Source organism: Asterias amurensis, chromosome 1 (genome assembly GCF_032118995.1).
Source record: "Asterias amurensis chromosome 1, ASM3211899v1".
Taxonomy (NCBI): Eukaryota; Metazoa; Echinodermata; class Asteroidea; order Forcipulatida; family Asteriidae; genus Asterias; species Asterias amurensis.
Genome location: NC_092648.1, coordinates 20,930,559 through 20,949,689, shown reverse-complemented (window position 1 = coordinate 20,949,689; position 19,131 = coordinate 20,930,559). Strand labels below are relative to the sequence as shown.

Genomic DNA, 19,131 nt, shown 5'->3' with positions numbered 1-19,131 from the left:
TTATATTTGTTGATGATATTTTCAAAGAGAAATGTCAGAATTAAACATTTGTTTTTATAATTGCAGACTTGGGGCCCAATTTCCTCAAACTTATGCATCCTGAAAAAGGAAAACAAAAAGTAAAATATGTTTTTATTAAAAAAAAAAGGGTAAAAGTTAGGATGGCAGAAGTCACAACAAACTGAATCAAGTTTGGACCGGCTGTCACGCAAATTCAACAAATTGTTTCTGTTTTAAGGTTTTTTTTGACAGAAATTAAATGATTGTTGTTTTGTCTGTTACCAGTGTAAGGGTCATGAAGATACTACTTCAAGACTTTCTGAGCATAACAAGTTTAGTGTGAGAGTTGCAAGAGGCCTGGAATTACACGCAGGCCACAAAGGCCATGCCCTCTGTTGCCCCTGGTCCTTGCCTTGGTGCCCCTTGGTTTCCCATTGACTTTTAGGTTTTCCAATGGAAGTGCCCTTGCAAAATGAAAGTGGCCTCACCCTTCCAAACAGTGGAGTTGAGCCTCGTCAAATTTTGAGTTGATTCCTTGAATCGAAGAAATTAAGAGATCTTATTTGAAAGTTGCTTTATGGTTGTAAAAGCTTGATCTTGTTGTCCTTTTATTTTTATGGTTGTAAAAGCTTGATCTTGTTATCCTTTTATTTTTTACATCAAATTGTACTTCAATTATTTTTGTGAAAAATTTTCTCATTAATGAAATAATAATTACCTAGTGATAGCTGTTAAATTCAGGAATAAAAAATATAGTTTGTGTTTAAAAAAACACAATATTAATATTCATAATATCTGAAAAAAAGCATATTATTTATTTATTATTTCGATGATCCTTTATTGTTAATTTCCTTACTAATTCAAACAATGCCAGACACACATTAAAAGTACTGTTTGCTGTTAGCTTAGATTTTTTTGCATTAGAGACAAAGTATACTAACCCAATAACCTAAAACTGTTTTTTATCATAACACCCAAATGAGCTAAGCAGAGACAAATCATGTTGAGCAGAATTGGGTTACCAGTCTAAAATTCAAGGTAATGCACATTACTTATGGATGGTTCCCTGCAAAGTTGTGTTTGATAAACGAATCTTTTAAAGCCATTGGACCATTTCGGTACAGAAAAAAAAAGTTCACAGATTTACAAATAATTTACAGGGTTTACAGAAGGTAATGGTGAAAGACTTCTCTTGAAATATTAGTCCATGAAATGCTTTACTTTTTGAGAAAACGGTAAAACAATATAAATTCTCGTTAGCGAGAATTACGGATTTGTTATTAACACGTGTCATGAAACGGCGAAACGCGCGAAAACAGGAGTGGGTTTCCCTGTTATTTTCTCCCGACTCCGATGACCGGATGAGCCTAAATTTCCACAGGATTCTTATTTTATATAGAAGTTGTGATACACGAAGTGTGGAACTTGGACAATACTGTTTACCGAAAGTGTATAATGGCTTTAAGCATTTTCTATCTGCTTACAATTTTGTGAGTCTGGGCACTGGGCCCAATTTCATAAAAATTGTTAAGCAGAAAAAACTGCTTGCCAGATTTCTTTGCAAAGCAAAGATTTAGTTGGGCCGCACCAGCCACAATGCAAACTTGGTTTTCTATTATAAGCAACACTACTTTGTTCTCAGCAAGTGTTTGTGTTTATTATGCTTTATGAAGTTGTGGGCACTGGTCTTGCTTTTGCGCGTTGGTGTCCGTAGTCTCGGTCCAAGAAGTTACAGTCTCAATATGTGCACAACTGGATCAGCGCCATCTGCAGTTTGAATGTGTCCTTTAAGCACCCACTGAACGCGATGAATCAAGACTATGGTACCAGTTTAAAGGATAAAGTGACCAGGGGTGGATTTCACAAAGAGTTAGGACTAGTCTTATCTCGACTTAGGACGAGTTGCTCGTCCTAACTTAAGACTAGCTATGCATTTTTGATATCTCTTAGGACTAGTCCTAAGTGAGGACTAGTCCTAACTCTTTGTGAAATCGACCCCAGAGAGTATTTAGTGCGATCACCTTACACATTATAGTATAAACATTAATAACATAATGATTTGCCCCTTAAACTACGAAGTTAAATTCAAAGTTGCTACCCCATTTTGTAAAATAATTCCTTAGTCGAAGTAATAACCACAAGGGAAACTGTCTGGGTAAATGCTTTAAATAATTTTAGGTTGAACAAAGCAAAATTTACTAAAACTAATTTATCACCACATGATAATATAAACATTAACAGAATGATTTGCCCCTTAAACTACATAGTCAAATTCAAAGTTGCTACCCCGTTTTGTAAAATAATGCATTTTTCGAAATAATAAACCACAAGGGAAACTGACTGGGTAAATGTTTAAATAATTTTAGGTTGAACAAAGAAAAATTTACTAAAACTAATTTATTAATTTATTTTCACAACCTTCGGACTTTGGCCACTGATCTCATAATAATATGTAGGTCAATGGCTGGGAACCATTTTGTTGATCGAATATTACGAAAAATTCAGAAGTGTGTAATGAATTATCAAAATTACTTACAAACAATCAACACAAACATTATAAACAAGTTTAAAATAGCGTTCCCGTTTTAAAACATTGCCTGAGTACTTGTTTAAAAGGAAGCTCGTTTATAGACGCAAATAACACAAATATTTGTTTCTGAGTAGTTGGAAGCAGGAAATGTATACTGGCTTAAAATTATTCTTGACAGTTTGAAGTAGGCCGCTGGTTTTGAAGGCCGTTACTTTAATATAATGAAACAGTATGCAATATGTTTATCTTAAACCTACTTTTTACAGTGATTATAATGTTGGTATTAGCATCATGCGAAATGATTTCGTCGAGTGCTCCCCCTCCCCACGTTGATCAGAAATCAATAAAAAATACGGCTTAGCCGAATAAAACAAAATCACAGAAACTCACCTCGAGGCACGTTTTGCAAGTTGCCACGGTGCCCGCTTGTGAAACAGCCATTATCGTTTGTCATAACATAATCTGGTGACTGCTGACTGGCAGTTCAACAGATACACGTACGATAATCAAGCATGCATCTGTGTATATTAAAGGCAGTGGACACTTATGGTAATTACTCAAAATAATTATTAGCATAAAACCTTACTTGGTATAACGAGTGACGGAGAGCTGTTGATAGTATGACACATTGTGAGAAACAGCTTCCTCTGAAGTAACGTAGATTTTGAGGTCTCGAAATCAAGTATCTAAAAACCACACAGCTTCGTGTGGCAAGGGTATTTTTTCTTCCACTTATCTCGCAACTTCGACGACCAATTGAGTTCAAACTTTCACAGGTTTGTTATTTTATGCATATGTTGAGATACATTAAGTGAGAAGAGTGGTCTTTGACAATTACCAATAGTGTCCATGGGTGTATTTAATGTAACGAACAATATGAGGTGTCTTTAACCGCTTACACCCTTCAATGAAAATAGACCAACCCCTATCTAGTTTGGACAGAATGGAAATTTGTTACAATTCTCTTGCTTTCGAAAATCTCCACTCCACATAAAACCAGTGGATAAATCATTTTCTATAGTTTGATGACCTGAACTAAACTGAACTGAACCTATCCAACCAAACGTGCATCGCGGCAAGATTTCCATTTCTTCAAAAGGAAAAGTGAACAAAACAACAGCCAAACGAGCATATAGACGCAGAAATTCTACCCCAAAACCTCATTCCTTGTCTTTTAAATCAATTTTCTGGGCTGGGTTGACGAGCATGAGCAGCACACTGAAGTGCCCGGATGATCTCCACCACCGCATCCATTTTGCTATTTGGCGGCACGAAGATGGCGACATTACTTTCGGTCTGCCATGGAGGAAGGAGTGTACCCAGATTGATCACTCCGACCAAGTTGGCTGGTGTTGTTGATGAGATGTGAGGCGACAATTCCCATTCAGCCTCCTGGATTTACAAAGCAAAGTCAAAGAGGGACGTGATTAAAGGATTATTACATATTTGCATTTGCTAACAAAACACTTGCTGTCAGTGTAAGCACCTTATGCAATCCAACACATTAATTGGCATTAATTGACAAACCTGTAGAAGTTTGAGATCGATTGGCCACCTGGGTCACGAGAAGATACATGTCGTTTTCACGTCAAGTGGTACCCGCACCAACCTCGCTACCATGGGCAGCACGCCGTATTACGCTAGCTCTGCGTACGTCTCTAACCCCTGGGAAGGAAACTCCGATCCGTGTCTTTGATTGGCTATCATAATACGCGCAAAATTCAAAACGCTCTATACGCCGAAACGCGTGCGTACAAAGATGTAGATATTCATTTTTTTTGTCACGCAACACTGAACGCCAAGGCAAGTTTAAGACTTTTATTACACACAGCGCATCCAGCGTGTGCGCGACTAACGCCCAACAAAGAACGGATCAACCACAGGACTAATTGTAATATCCCTTATATTTGGATATTTTCGAGTTACACTACAGGGTTATGATCATAGAGTTATATATAAGAACTAGAGGGCGCACTGGCCTATATACGCGCTCCGGCATAGACCTTATCGCAAATACCAATGCGCAAGCGCAGATTGTTGAATGAGGTGCATTGTGGGATAGATATTAATCAAATTTTGCTACCAGCTAGACCACAATGCATCTAAATCCAAGCTTTACGCGCGCGCCCCAGTATTTGCGAAAAGGTCTATAGACCTTTTCTAGACCTTTTCGCAAATACTGGGGCGCGCGCGTAAAGCTTGGATTTAGATGCATTGTGGTCTAGCTGGTAGCAAAATTTGATTAATATCTATCCCACAATGCACCTCATTCAACAATCTGCGCTTGCGCATTGGTATTTGCGATAAGGTCTATGCGCGCAGGCTGCCATTTTCTAAGGCCGTGTCCGAATTGGCGACTTTGGCTACAGCTACGGCTAGATCAGCGCGTCTGCCAGTGTTGAAGAATAGCAGACGCGCGCGCCCTAGCCGTACCTGTAGCCGAAGTCGCCGTTTCGGACACGGCCTAAGTTGACAAAACTGGCATCTCACAGCGTGTGTTTGTGCGGCTATTTTGTAAGTTGAACAAACAGCATCGCGTGAGCGTTCAATAAAAAAAAATCAAACATGTATTTCACATAGATATAAAACAGAATAATCTATATCTATGGTATTTCATAATCAACGCGCGTGCAGAATTACGCGCTTGTCATCTTGTGGTCCCGTGGCATTTGTGCACGAAGCATCACTCGTGCGCCCTCTAGTTCTTATATATATAACTCTATGGTTATGATCGAGCAAGGCATGCTGGGAAAAGATGCACGGCAAGATCGATCACCCCTGGGAACGAGGTTGTGCCCGAACCAACCTCGCTCCCAGGGGTGATCTATCTCGCAGCGCCATTTTTTCCCTAGCATGCATTGCTCGATCATAACCCCTGGAAGTGTAGTTCGAAAATATCCAAGGGTATTACAATAGACCTTATGCGCATAACGTCATTTCGGTAGGGCGCCCTCACTTAGAGGTCAAAAGGAGGTTGTTCATTGGCCAAGTATACTGTGCGCCGCGCGTACAAATCCGTGCGTATCGATTGTTTCGTCACCGTTTTTCCTCTAAGATGGCGGCTGGATGACGTCAATGCATAAGGTCTATATTAGTCCTGTGGTTGATCTGTTCTGTGTTGGGCGTTAGTCGCGCACACGCTGGATGCGCTGTGTGTAATAAAAGTTATCAACTTGCCTTGGCGTTCAGCGTTGTGTGACAAAAAAAGTGAATACCTACATATCTTTATACGCACGCATTTCGGCGTACAGAGCTTTTTGGAGACGCACGGCGTTTCAATTTTGCGCCTATATGATAGCCAATCAAAGACACGGATCGAAGTTTCCCTCCCAGGGGTTAGAGACCATTGATCTCCATTATACTCAGTATAATTATATATCTTCAGTATAATGGAGATCAATGTTAGAGACGTACGCAGAGCTAGCTTGATACGGCGCGCTGCCCATGGTAGCGAGGCCGGATCCGAATGGGCCATATTTTTGACCGCGTGAGGGCGCTCTCAATCACTTCCGGGGTTATATTCATTCATACCCAAACCATTTATTAAAGACTGGAACACATTACCATCACAGACATCTAATCCATCACGGACAATAAGACTTTTAAAGGAGCCGTTATAATCCACCTCTAAAGCAAATTGAAACTACGGCGCAACAAAAGTGACAAAACGCCTATTGATTTGTGCAGGGCGAATCGCGTATACCCTGGGAAGTGATAAAAATACTATTTATAGCGCCCTCGCGCGGTCAAAAATAAGGCGCATTGGCGGCTACGGCCACGGCTACGGCTGGATCGCCGCGTCATCATGCATTGAAGTATAGGATGCCCTTAGCAACACCCATGGCAACGGTCGTAGCCGCATCCGTAGCCACCAAATCGGACACGGCCTAAGTTCCGCCACACAGTGTTAAAATGATGCGTCCTGGGGTAAATTTCGGGGTACCCTTGGGTTGGGGGCATGTGTTGTTTGTGACGTCACAGTTAAAGCGTAAGCGTGTAGTAACTGTGGGATTGAGGGCAGGCGTCCTTTATGATGTCACAGTCACAGCGCGAGCGTCCAGTAACTTCGCGCGTATAACATACAGTAAAGAAAAATGCATGGGATCGAGGCACGACGACAGGACGAAGACTGCATGGTGGGGCTTATTAGAGCACTTTGTGGGACAGGGAGAAGGGAGGGGCATGCAGTGTGGTACGTCTGTTGGAAGGGGCGGGTAATGGCACAAAACGAAGGGAACATAGTGAAAGGGCTGGGAAAATAATACGGAAAGATGAAGAAGAAAAAAAGGGACTTATGATGACATTGGACAGGGAAAAAACAAACTGGACAGAGAAGAAGAACCACCTGACTGGCGGGACCCGCGCGGAACGAGAAAAGTTATGGGCCGGCAAAAAGTGCAAAGAACAATTCACGAGCGGGATGACGGGAAGGAGGCACGGGTTAGATTTGGGACGGGGACAGGAGGAAGGGGCACAAAGTGGTACGTCTGTGGAACGGGGGGACGGGGAACAGCAAAAATAAAATGACCGGGAAAATGAACAGGGCTGGGGTATGGATTGAAAAAATGAAAAGGGATTATCATGATATGGGACATGGGACAGGAAAATATTAAACTGAATGGGGGAAATCAAGCCCATGACCCGCGCGAAACTGGAAAATATGTGTTATGGGCAAAAAGTGGCAAGCAAAGATCAATGCCAATGCACGGGATCGCGGGGACGGGAGGCACGGAGGCGTGGGTTAGATATGGGACGGGATAGGAAAGGGGCATCCATGGTGGGACAGGGAGTTGGGGAAAAAATCAACGGGGCTGGTGAGGTGGAAAAAAGAAAAGTAACTTGAGAACGATACAGGACAGGAAAATAATAAACTAAACGGAAACAAAAGAAACGAAACGGGATATACACGGGACTGGGAAAGAACCACTATCTGGACCCGCTGGAAACTGGAAAATATGGATGGAATCGACAAATAATGCCGAAACGGAAAAAAGACGGACAAGACAGTGTCTATTTCACAAAGCACTAAGATTCATCTTAACCTATAGGATGGGTGGTTTGCCACTGTGAATTGTTCTGTGACTTTAGCCCTCCCCTGTACACAACGCTACACTTACAGCATTTTATACGAGAGCTTTCTAGAGCGGGGTTGTCCCGCTAGTACTAGTAGTTATAGTGCGTGTAAGGGAAGACGATATCTTGCTGAATGTATGCATGCATGGAGTTATATCGTGTCGAACGATGCCCAAGGTGAAAGAAATAACCTACTGAGTATTGCATCGAGCTATCTTAGTTATTGTGGTATAGCTGTAGTGCGTGTAAGGGAAGCAATATCTTGCCGAATGTATGCATGCATGGAGGTATATTTGTATAGCAAACTAAACCCCATAGTGTGAACATTTGGTATATAGTACGGAACCAGTCAATATAACGTGGCTATATAAATTTTGTATTATACGTATTATGCGCTTTTGTGTTTGAGTTTGCCTTTTGATTTTGTTACCTTTCTGTACTGATAAAATCGTATATTGAATTATTTATCAAAAAGGTTATGGTATAAACGTTATATTGAATTGAATTTGCTATGTTTGTTTGCAGGACGTGGTAAAGAAACAGAAATGAGAACAAATGTGGATTTTGTAAACTTCGTCGTGCCCCCCAAACAAAATAAATAAATAAAAAATACGGCAACTGTGCCAATCTTGTATAAAGCACTCTCTTATTAGAGTAAACAGTTTCACTTCAGTCCATGTAAATTTCCTATAATATGAAGGAACGAACTTTCGGGGACAGACTATCCCTTGAGTTCGCCACATGAATATACACACTGTTCCACGATAACCCATACGTACGCGATGTACGTACACAATAAGAGCGCGGCATTTTGTTTTGTTTTAATCATGTGGTGAAAGGGCCGTCTTATTTGTTCCAACATTACGGCATGATTTGTCAATGCTTACATCGTCGCAACACGAGCAGGAACACCGTGGCGGTGGCGGTATTAAGCCTTTGACGTTTCTCGACGAAGCAGCACCGCTGAACACCGAGCTCATGCCGACACCGCGAATGTCTGCTAGTTGGATGCTCTCGTAGCGCCAAGTACTGGTTTCGCAGTCGGTGATAGACAAGGTCACACATTTGCGGTTTCCTACTGGCCGTGAACCCGCATCAGTCAACTGCAGGCCTGGTGGAAATAATTTATCACAACAGTAGTTTGTCACTTTAATGGGAAGATTTAGAAAAGGCTGGTTGTGCAACAAAATATAATAGAATATTATTTGTAGGCACTTATAGCCATTGGACCCTTTCGGTAAACAGTGTTGTCCAAGGCCCACACTTTGTGTACCTCAACTTCTATATCAAATAACAAACCTGTGAAAATTTAGGCTCAATCGGTCATCGGAGTCGGGAGAAAACAACGGAAAAACCCACCCTTGTTTCCGCGCGTTTCGCCGTGTCATGACATGTGTTTAAAATAAATCCGTAATTCTCGTTAACGAGAATTTATATTGTTTTGCTGTTTTCATGGAATAATATTTCAAGAGAAGTCTTTTACCATTGCCTTCTGTAAACCCTGTAAGTTATTTGTAAATATGTGAACTTTTTTCTTTTTTTCTGTACCGAAAGGGTCCAATGGCTTTAAATGAATAAAACACTACACTGCATGAAAGTGTAAGGTCTATACTTGTATGTAGCTTTCCCCGCCGATATAAAACAAAACTTTAAAAGATTTGATTCTGAAACCCAAACCGTAAACGAAACTCAAACCATTCCACACATTCATAATGCATCTTTTTTTCTTTACAGTTAGTTATGTACACCAACCAAGTAACTTATAGAATAGAAAATGCTGAACCAAAAGGGTCCAATGGCTTTAAGATTAAAGGCAGTGGACATTATTGGTAATTGTCAAAGACTAGCCTTCACAGTTGGTGTATCTCAACATGTGCATAAAATTAAAAAACTGTGAAAATTTGAGCTCAATCGGTCATCGAACTTGCGAGATAATAATGAAAGAGAAAAAACATTCTTGTCACACGAAGTTGTGTGCGTTTAGATGGTTGATTTCGAGACCTCAAGTTCTAAACCTGAGGTCTCGAAATCAAATTCGTGGAAAATTACTTCTTTCTCGAAAACTACGTCACTTCAGAGGGAGCTGTTTCTCACAATGTTTTATACCGTCAACCTCTCCCCATTACTCGTTACCAGGTAAGGTTCTAAGCTAAACATTATTTTGAGTAATTACCAATAGTGTCCACTGCCTTTAAAGGGAAAGTACACGTTTGGTAAATCCTCAAAACAAATATTAACTTAAAAACTGACTTGGTAACGGGCATGGAGAAGTAGCTGTTGATAGTGTAAAACATTGTGAGAAATGGCTCCCTCTGAAGTAGCATAGATTTTGAGAAAGAGGTAATTTTTCACAAAAATAGTAAAAGACTTCTAGTTAGAAGTCTTTTATTCCGATCTGAAAGCACACAAACTTGTCCAACAAGGGTATTTTTTCTCTCATCATTTTCTCGCACTTTTGAATTTAGCTTAAATTTTCACAGGCTTCTTATTTTATGTTTATGTTGGGACACACCAAGTGAGAAGACTGGTCTTTGACAATTATCAAAGTGTACCTTCCCTTTAAGGCACTTGGCACTATTGGTAATTTTGCTCAAAATAGTTGTCTTGGTGAAAAGCAAGGGAGAGCTGTTGATAATATCAAACACTGTGAGAAACGGCTCCGAGTACGGTAGTTTTTGAGAAGAGATCATTTCTCACTCAAAGACCTAATATAAAGCCCTTTTTAGGCATTTAAACGCGCACAAGTTTGTGCAACAAGGGTGTTTTTACATTCATTATTCTTCTGCAACTTCAGCGAACAATATTGACTCAAAATTTCCACAGATTTGTTATTTTATAGACCAAGTGAAAATACCGGCCTTTTACAAATACCAAAGGTGTCCAATACATGTAAAGAAGTTTAAGGGACAACAGTGACACCCACCTGTCACGTCTCCTATAGAAAGTAGAATAAGTCGCTGATTGGTCAGGTAAATCCGACCCGCAGTCATAGCAGGTTTGAGCTGCGCAGTCACCTGTTGCGAATCCAGTACGTGTTGAAACTCCACTTTACTGAAATCAAAACAGTGAGTTCCCGTGAACCTCTCTCCTGAAAACAGAACCCCTGCATGAAAAAGAACAACGTAGAACCAGTTAATTCAGTTTACCAGATTCGGTACCAAAGATAAAGACAGGCACTGCAGCAGCAGCTGATTTCACGAAACGTGGATTAATCCTCATCTCGAGTCGTCCTAAATAAGGATGTGTTAGACTGGGCCCCCTGTCTCTCGAAGAATGACGTCATACGTTCAGGTTAAGGATGAGTTTCAATGCGTTCTAACGTCCTCGGAATTAACACGTTTTTAGTACTAAGATTAATCCTAAGTTGGGAAGAATTTTGTGAAATCGATGGCTGGTCTTACAGATCCAAAATGGTGCCAATTGAATGCAATGATTTCATTGGATAAATGTGCAGTGACGTAAGCTTTCTATGTGTTATGGTTGGTTCAAGGTTTGTCAGCTTGCACTTTTGATCGTCTGCGAGCGGCATGTAAATTTGTCATTGTCATTAATGGCAGTTTGATTTATACGTATTGATCGAAATGCCATTGAATGAGAAAAAAACGTAAACAAAAAGATGAAGAACATCTTTTCTTGATCAACATAAACTCATTTTACAGGAGCTCAAAAGGCACAAATGTACATTATGGCAGGATCCAAAACCACTTTTTGAAATGAAATTTTCACAAGTTAGATTTATGGAAAAATATAGAACGATCCAGGCGCCCAAGTGCTGGTTTCCGCCATGCGCTGCGCGCCATTGCTGGGGTGTCTTTGTGCACAAAGACATGAGAAAATCGTTTTCCTTCTCATCACTTTTTATGGGAATTGAATGTCTGCCTTACAATTATTCCTTGAATTTGGCGGCAAATGGGCTTTCTTAAAATAAGCGTCTCATTCCAAGCTTTATTTTTGTTTCTCTGTCGATGAAAAAACAAATAAAATTCCGTACTTTTATAAAAATTTAAATTGCATTATAACCAGTTGCTATTATAAAACAAAATGTATGTCTAGCTTTTATTTTAAAGAATCGCGTGATAGACTTTACAATATATATATATTTTTTAATTTCAATGGAAAATGTTGTCTTCTTTGATTAATTTTCCCTTTCGATTAGCGCGAGCCAACCCCGGGCACCAAGCAGTGAAAACCGGCTCCCCACTCTATTGTCCAATATAAAGGAATCGTGAACCGTTCAATAGTTGTAATCCTAATGTAGATTACTACAATATAAAACTAACCCGTGAAAATGTGTTTTTTAAAAGGTGGTAGCTTTTGAGATATTGCCGAATATCCGGACCGGTTATGTCCACGCAGGAAAAACAATCTGAGAAACATTTCTGGCAGAAACACTTCTCAGAGACTTAAGCTTTTTTTATATTAAAAACTGGTGTTTTTTTTTAATGACCACATTACTCCAAATTGAAATAGTTCAATGCTTTATACTTTCACGAGCTGCTGTACTTATAACAGCCAGTGTAGTTTTTATTGACACATTTTAAGAGTATGATTCCCTTCAGAAACAAAGGATGTTGATACCTGTTGTAGAGCATGTTTTTGGGCCATGACATGAATCTCTACTCGATGTGGATGAATAATTATAATTAGTCGTCGAGTTCTTAAGAAAGCAAAATGAAATTTACAGAGCAACTATTGCTACATGCTAAACAATTATCGTGCGAAATTGTTGTTTTTTATTAACTTCTCAAAAAATACAGACCATCAGCAGGTAATGTTTTAAATGAAGTGTTCTATCATAGTTTAATGTAAATTATGTGGGCTTTTGCGGTTTTTTTTTTTGTCTTAGATTAAATTAGCTATAATTTACAAACAATACTATATAGCTTACCTTCACTAAGCTGCTTATATCTTTCTTCATAACTCTGAATGCCTTCACCGTTACGTGCAGTTTGTATGACATTTTTTAGTCCGCTGTCAACCAATCTGACTGCTTGACTCTTTTGACCATATTGAGCTTCCAGGTTTTTAAGAACGGACCAAGATGCCGGACTAAACGTGGTCGAATGGAGATGATATTCCAGTTGTCTATCTCGCGGAATCTGAAAGGTGAACCATATCAACTCAATTTAGTCATAGGCCCCTTCTCGAATCCACGGCTTCGGCTATGAATTCGGCTACAGGCTCTGTTCTCTCACACAGTGAAGCCTAGCCTTTTAGTCAAGGCCCACGGGCACCCCAGATGTCACACGACCCAAAATGTCAAGCACGGAAAAAAAATCTATATAATGATATATCTATGGAGCACGCACGCAAAACACGCGTAGTTTGTCGAAACAACCACGGGGCTAATAAGCTAGCCTGTTTAGCCAAGTCTGCAAATGAAGCCGTGGTTTCGAAAAGGGCAATGAGTATTATTGTTCCCACATTATTTTGGTCGTAGGCCTATATGGCGACGATGAGACAAGAATCGCAACTTACTGAGCAGTGAAGAGCGCCTGACTCTCACTCAAGCTCTAATCTGATCAGCACACTGAGAGTTGGTTCGAGTCCTGGTCGTGGCACTTGGTCCTTTACTGGTACTTTACCATTTCTTTTGAGGGGGCAGATTGCTCATATTAAAGGAACCCATGACGTGATGTCGTACCCCTTGTGTTTCTGGTCAGCAAGCACCCCTTGTTTAATCAGTTTTGCGTGAAGTTCACTTATTTGGCATCTTTGGTTTTATTGCACGGTCCATAGTATAAAAAATAGTTATTTTGGGAGGAATTCAACTCTTAAGGGTAAACTCGTGAATATAATGTACTCGCATTCGGCTCGTCCAGAATCTATACACTTTCTCAATTACTTACCTGATGACGCACAGAAGATGGTTGGGTAACCACCGGTTTGGATGGTTGCCCTGGGCTTTTGGGAACGATACCTTTCAGGCCCTTTAAAACCTGAAAAACATAAATTATTCTCATGTTGTATATTTGCGTGAAACATTTGGTATTACTACTTGTTTATGATCCCTAATCCAAGTTGTATTAAAAAGGCTATCTTTGACAAATTTGGGTAATTATTCAAAATTTGTAATTGCGTGAAAAATTTGGCGTATGATTACATGCTCCTTTATAGCTCTATGTCCCTAACACAAGTTGTATTTAAAGGCACAGGACACCTTTCGGTTACAAGTTTGACTAAAACTTACAAAACGGCATAAAAAAGTTGTTTGGTAAGCGGCGAGCAACAGGGCGGAGCTGTTCATAAAAACATTGTTGAGCAACGACTCCATCGGAATTAACGTAGTTAATAAAGAGTTAATGTCTCAGCGAAATATTTGAATCTGGGAAAGACTTCATGCCTGAAGCCCGCTCAGGCATCTAAGTTTGCAACTTTATAAATTTGTAGGCCGATATATTGTCTCAACATTTCTTCAGATGGAATAATAACACATTGTGGTTTATAGAAGAAGAGTCAACATTGTGACACAAACGTGTGACTATATATTATTGTTACCTATCATCCCACCACCTCTATCTGGTCACAAACATAATCATGATGATACAAACCGTCAGAGTCCCTTCCACTGCTTCTTCAACTGGGTCCAGCTCATCAGCCATGGTTGGTTATGGTGGTTTCAGAATCCTGTTATATTCTTCCGAACTGCCAGACAACCCTTTTTATACACGTACATCAAAGCCATTCTGTACGGTGGCCCTGAAGAGACACCACAAGTCTTATAATGGGCACACGATCATTGCCATGTTGCTGTCTCCCTTCTGATAATATAGTGCACACTTGGGGGTTCATTGGTTTCATTAACAGAAGTATGATGATAATAATATCAAGAAGAAGAATGAACATTATTTGCATTAATATGCGATTTGCAATGTCTTTTCACGGCTACCATAATTGAGGTTGCCCCCCAACAGCGTCGCAACCATGGCAACGATTGTATTTGGGAGTTTTCCAGCTTCCAAACAAAAATTCGCACACAGTGCCAAGTTTTTTTTTTTTTTTAACTACTCACAATAACAATTCGCTCGCATTTTCCTTTATGGCCTCCATGGGGTTGCTATAGTGAAGTTCCGCGTCGTAGTCTTTGGGCCACTAGCCTACCTTTTGATGTACTTTTATAAAAGGTAGGCTTTAAAGTACACGCTACATCTGCCAGAAAAAAAATACCCGAAAAACCCCACTATTGCACGAAAATTTAGTGTAGGGTGACCGCGGTTTCTCTTCTGCAGGGCCTTCTCTCTAAATGCAAAAGAGTGAATTTGAAGAGCCATATGAGGGACAACTCTTTTTCGAGTGGTCTTCCACTATTTTACATTGAAGTTTGCGTCTTTTTGAGTGACCTTCCACTATTTTAGATTGAAGTTTGCATCTTTTTGAGTGATTTTACACTTTTCACCACTCTTTTTAAAGGCAGTGGACACTATTGGTAATTGTCAAAGACTAGCCTTCACAGTTGGTGTATCTCAACGTATGCATAAAATTAAAAAAACTGTGAAAATTTGAGCTCAATCGGTCATCGAAGTTGCGAGATAATAATGAAGGAAAAATAACCCTTGTCAAACGAAGTTGTGTGCGTTTAGATGATTGATTTCGAGACCTCAAGTTCTAAATCTGAGGTCTCGAAATCAAAAATTGTGGAAATTTACATCTTTCTCGAAAACTATGGCACTTCAGTGGGAGCCGTTTCTCACAATGTTTTATACCATCAACCTCTCCCCATTACTCGTCACCAAGAAAGGTTTTATGCCAATAATTATTATGAGTAATTACCAATAGTGTCCACTCCCTTTAAAGAGCCATATGAGGAACAACTCGAAATGTAAGGAGTGGTGTTGTTCACTCATTTACATTTAGAGAGGTATACTATGTGGAACTGATAACCCTACAACACACGTCCTTCATGTTCATTTAGCAGCCTTAATATAAGAAAAGCTCTCAAAACTTAATAATATGACCTTTCTGTCTTGTTTTTGCTATTTTCTTTCTTCGACAGCATAATGATACTTTTTTTTGTAAAAAAAGGAGCACTTATCGCAGCTTAATTGTATCATAATTTCAATGTGAGACGGTGTATGTCTAGTCTTACATGGCCTCCTCTATATGTAAGTTGTATAGATGTCAGAATTTAACGAAAATAAATAGACAATGTAACAAACCTTTTGCTTTTAATGTGTAATTTATTAGCTTCACAGTTACAACGCAAAATGTTTAAGTTATTTTATTTTTGATGACTTTTTTATTCTTTATTAATTTTTATTTCCCTTGATTATATATTAGTCAGCAGTGTTATACCATACTAAACTCCCATAGCAACCAATAATATCAGTAAATATACGATTTGCAATGTGACCTCCTTTATGCCCACAATAATGTGGGGTTTTCCCGAGTTTTCCAATAACAACTTGCTTACAATGCCAAGTGCAGTGTTTTTTCACCCAACTACTCGCAATAACAATTCGCTCGCATTTTCCTTTATGGCCAACATAGGGTTGCTATAGTGAAGTTCCGCGTCGTAGTCTTTAGGTGCATGCCTATACCTTTTCATGTAATTTGATGACTACAAGGGCAGCTTTGTGGTATATGCTTCGTCTGTCAGGAATAAAATAACAATATAGCCTTTAGAAACTAACTAGTTTATTCAGGGCATTCTAGATCCGCTCTTTGAAGCCATTGGACCCTTTCGGTAAACAGTGTTGTCCAAGTCCCACACTTTGTGTATCACAACTTCTATATCAAATAACAAACCTGTGAAAATTTTGGCTTAATCGGTCGTCGGAGTCGGGAGAAAATAACGGGAAAACCCACCCTTGTATCCGCGCGTTTCGCCGTGTCATGACATGTGTTTAAAATAAATCCGTAATTCTCGTTAACGAGAATTGATATTGTTATACTGTTTACTCAAAAAGTAAAGCATTTCATGGAATAATATTTCAAGAGAAGTCTTTCACCATTACCGTCTGTAAACCCTGTAAGTTATTTGTAAATCTGTGAACTTTTTTCTTTTTTTCTGTACCGAAAGGGTCCAATGGCTTTAAATGAATAAAACACTACACTGCATGAAAGTGTAAGGTCTATACTTGTATGTAGCTTTCCCCGCCGATATAAAACAAAACTTTAAAAGATTTGATTCTGAAACCCAAACCGTAAACGAAACTCAAACCATTCCACACATTCATAATGCATCTTTTTTTCTTTACAGTTAGTTATGTACACCAACCAAGTAACTTATAGAATAGAAAATGCTGACACCTTTTATAAGGTTCCATGTGCTCAATCCTCGGCCTTTATAGTGGCCCAAAAGGTGTCAAATAGAAGTGCTCTTTTCAATATGCAAACAAAACGTTTATCTTATTTTATATAAGCGCCTAAAGCACCCGAGATGAACAGGTCATCTCAGACCCCGATGATCTTGACAGCCAGGCAAGCGTTTCCGAGTTGGACACGTCATCACAAGCTGTTAATTGGGGGGGGGGGGGGGTCAAACAACAAAATGACGCAAAAGACCTTTAAGGCTTTTTAAAATTGGGCCCTGGCTGAGCCACAAATCGGACCTCAACATCAATAGCCAACACACCGGGCACTTCGCGGTTAATATAGAACACGCCATCGTAAGTGACTTAGAAATAAACATGATGCGCCCCTACCGTATAGCATAGTCTTGCCACAGACGATAGTGCTCGATATTGGATAGTGTATACGACGCTCTCAGTTGTAAATCGTTAAAGCGCGCCCTCCTTTGACGGGGGAGCTCGCCTGTCAAGCTCTCAAGTCAAAGGGGGAGGGTGGGGGTGGGGGGCGAAGTACACTATCCAATATCGAGCAATATCGCCTTTTGACAAGACTACTAGTAACATGGCTCAGAGGTGCCCACCGGAAGCTCAATGTGTTATCATAAGTTTTCCAAAGTATATTTTGAGTTAAGTCCTTGAAAAATTTAAATATTGTTGACTGTTTGTGAAGAAGCCTACAACTATGAAAGTTGCTTTATGATTGTAAAAGCTTGATCTTTTTATCCGTTTATTGTTTTCACGTCAAACTGTACTTGAATTTTGTTTGTTAAACATTTTCTCAATAATGGAATCATAATTATCTATATGATAGTTGTTAAATTCGGGATTAAAGACTGTTGTGTTTTAAAAACACAATATTAATATTCATAGTATCTGAAAAAGCAAGTTTTAAATTATTTTGATGTTTCTTTACTGTTTATTTCCTTACTCCTTAAGACTTTGCCAGACACACATTCAAAAAATGCTGTGTACAACCAGTTTTATTAAGAGTACTTTACTTTGAAGTTAGCTCATAAAATAGTTCAACATGCATTAGAGACAAAGTATATTAACCGCGGGGTCCTGTTTTGTAAAGCCATTATTTATTAGAAAACCCAAATGAGATAAGCAGAGACAAATCATGCTGAACAGAATTGGGCTACAGATTTAGAATTTGAGGTCTCGAAATAAAGCATCTGAAAGCACACAACTTCGTGTGACCATGGTGCGACAAGGGTGTTTTTATCTTACATAATATCTCGCAACTTCAATGACCGATTGAGCTCAAATTTTCACAGGTTTGTTATTTTATGCATATGTTGAGATACACCAACTGTGAAGACTAGTCTTTGACAATTACCAATAGTGTCCAGTGTCTTTAAAGACATAATAAAATACTCAAAATAATTTTTAGCATAACAACTTACTTGGTAACGAGCAATGGAGAGCTGTTGATAGTATAAAACATTGTGAGAAACGGTTCCCTCTGAAGTAACGTAGTTTTCGAGAAAGAAGTAATTTTCAACGAATTTGATTTCGATACCTCAGAATTAGATTTTGAGGTATCAAAATCAAGCATCTGAAAGCACACCATTTCGTGTGACAAGGGTGTTTTTTATTTCATTCATATCTTGCAACTTCGACGACCAATTTGAGCTCAAATTTTCACATGTTTTTTATTTTGTGCATATATGTTGAGATACAGCAAGTGAGAAGACTGGTCTTTGACTATTACCAATAGTGGCTTTAAAGCACACACGTACGCGATCGTAACGCTAATTGATTGATTTAAAGTTGCCGCCTCATTTTGTAAAACAATTGCCTAATCGAAGTAACAAACCACAAGGGAAATTGACTGGGTAAAATGTTTATGATAATTTAAGGTTGAACAAAGAAGAATTTACTAAACTAATTTATTAATTTATTTCAAAACCTTCGGGTTTGGGCCACTGATCTCTATTATAATATACATATGATCAGTGGTTGGGACTGTTGATCGAACACTACGAAAAATACAGAAGTGTATTGAATTAAGAAAATTACTTTTAAACGAACGATCAACAAAAACATAAACATAAAGTACCTGTTTAAAAGTAAGCTCGTGTGTACGCAGATAACACAACAACAAATTACGGACGGATGAGAGCAGGAAATATATGCTTAAACTTAGAACATTATTTACACTTTGGAGTAGGCGCTGGTCTTAATGCCGTACTTACGTATAATGACTCAAACAGTGTGCAATTTCTATCCTAAATA

General features: G+C 39.2%; 1 protein-coding gene across 2 annotated transcripts in view; it reads right to left on the bottom strand.

The window, feature by feature from the left end:
- Positions 1–138: 138 nt before the first annotated feature.
- Positions 139–19,131, bottom strand: part of LOC139945460 (uncharacterized) — a 26,859-nt gene continuing 7,866 nt past the window's right edge. Inside the window, exons 1-6 of one of the 2 annotated variants that reach the window (XM_071942929.1) lie at positions 14,155–14,271; positions 13,453–13,542; positions 12,492–12,702; positions 10,527–10,706; positions 8,491–8,714; positions 139–3,922 (exon numbers count right to left, since the gene is read on the bottom strand). In XM_071942929.1, coding sequence (XP_071799030.1) covers positions 3,710–3,922; positions 8,491–8,714; positions 10,527–10,706; positions 12,492–12,702; positions 13,453–13,542; positions 14,155–14,205 — 969 coding nt within the window. In that variant the 5' untranslated portion in view covers positions 14,206–14,271 and the 3' untranslated portion in view covers positions 139–3,709. Of the gene's footprint in view, positions 3,925–8,490; positions 8,715–10,526; positions 10,707–12,491; positions 12,703–13,452; positions 13,543–14,154; positions 14,272–19,131 lie in introns of those variants that run through there. The other variant, XM_071942850.1, reaches the window with a different exon arrangement.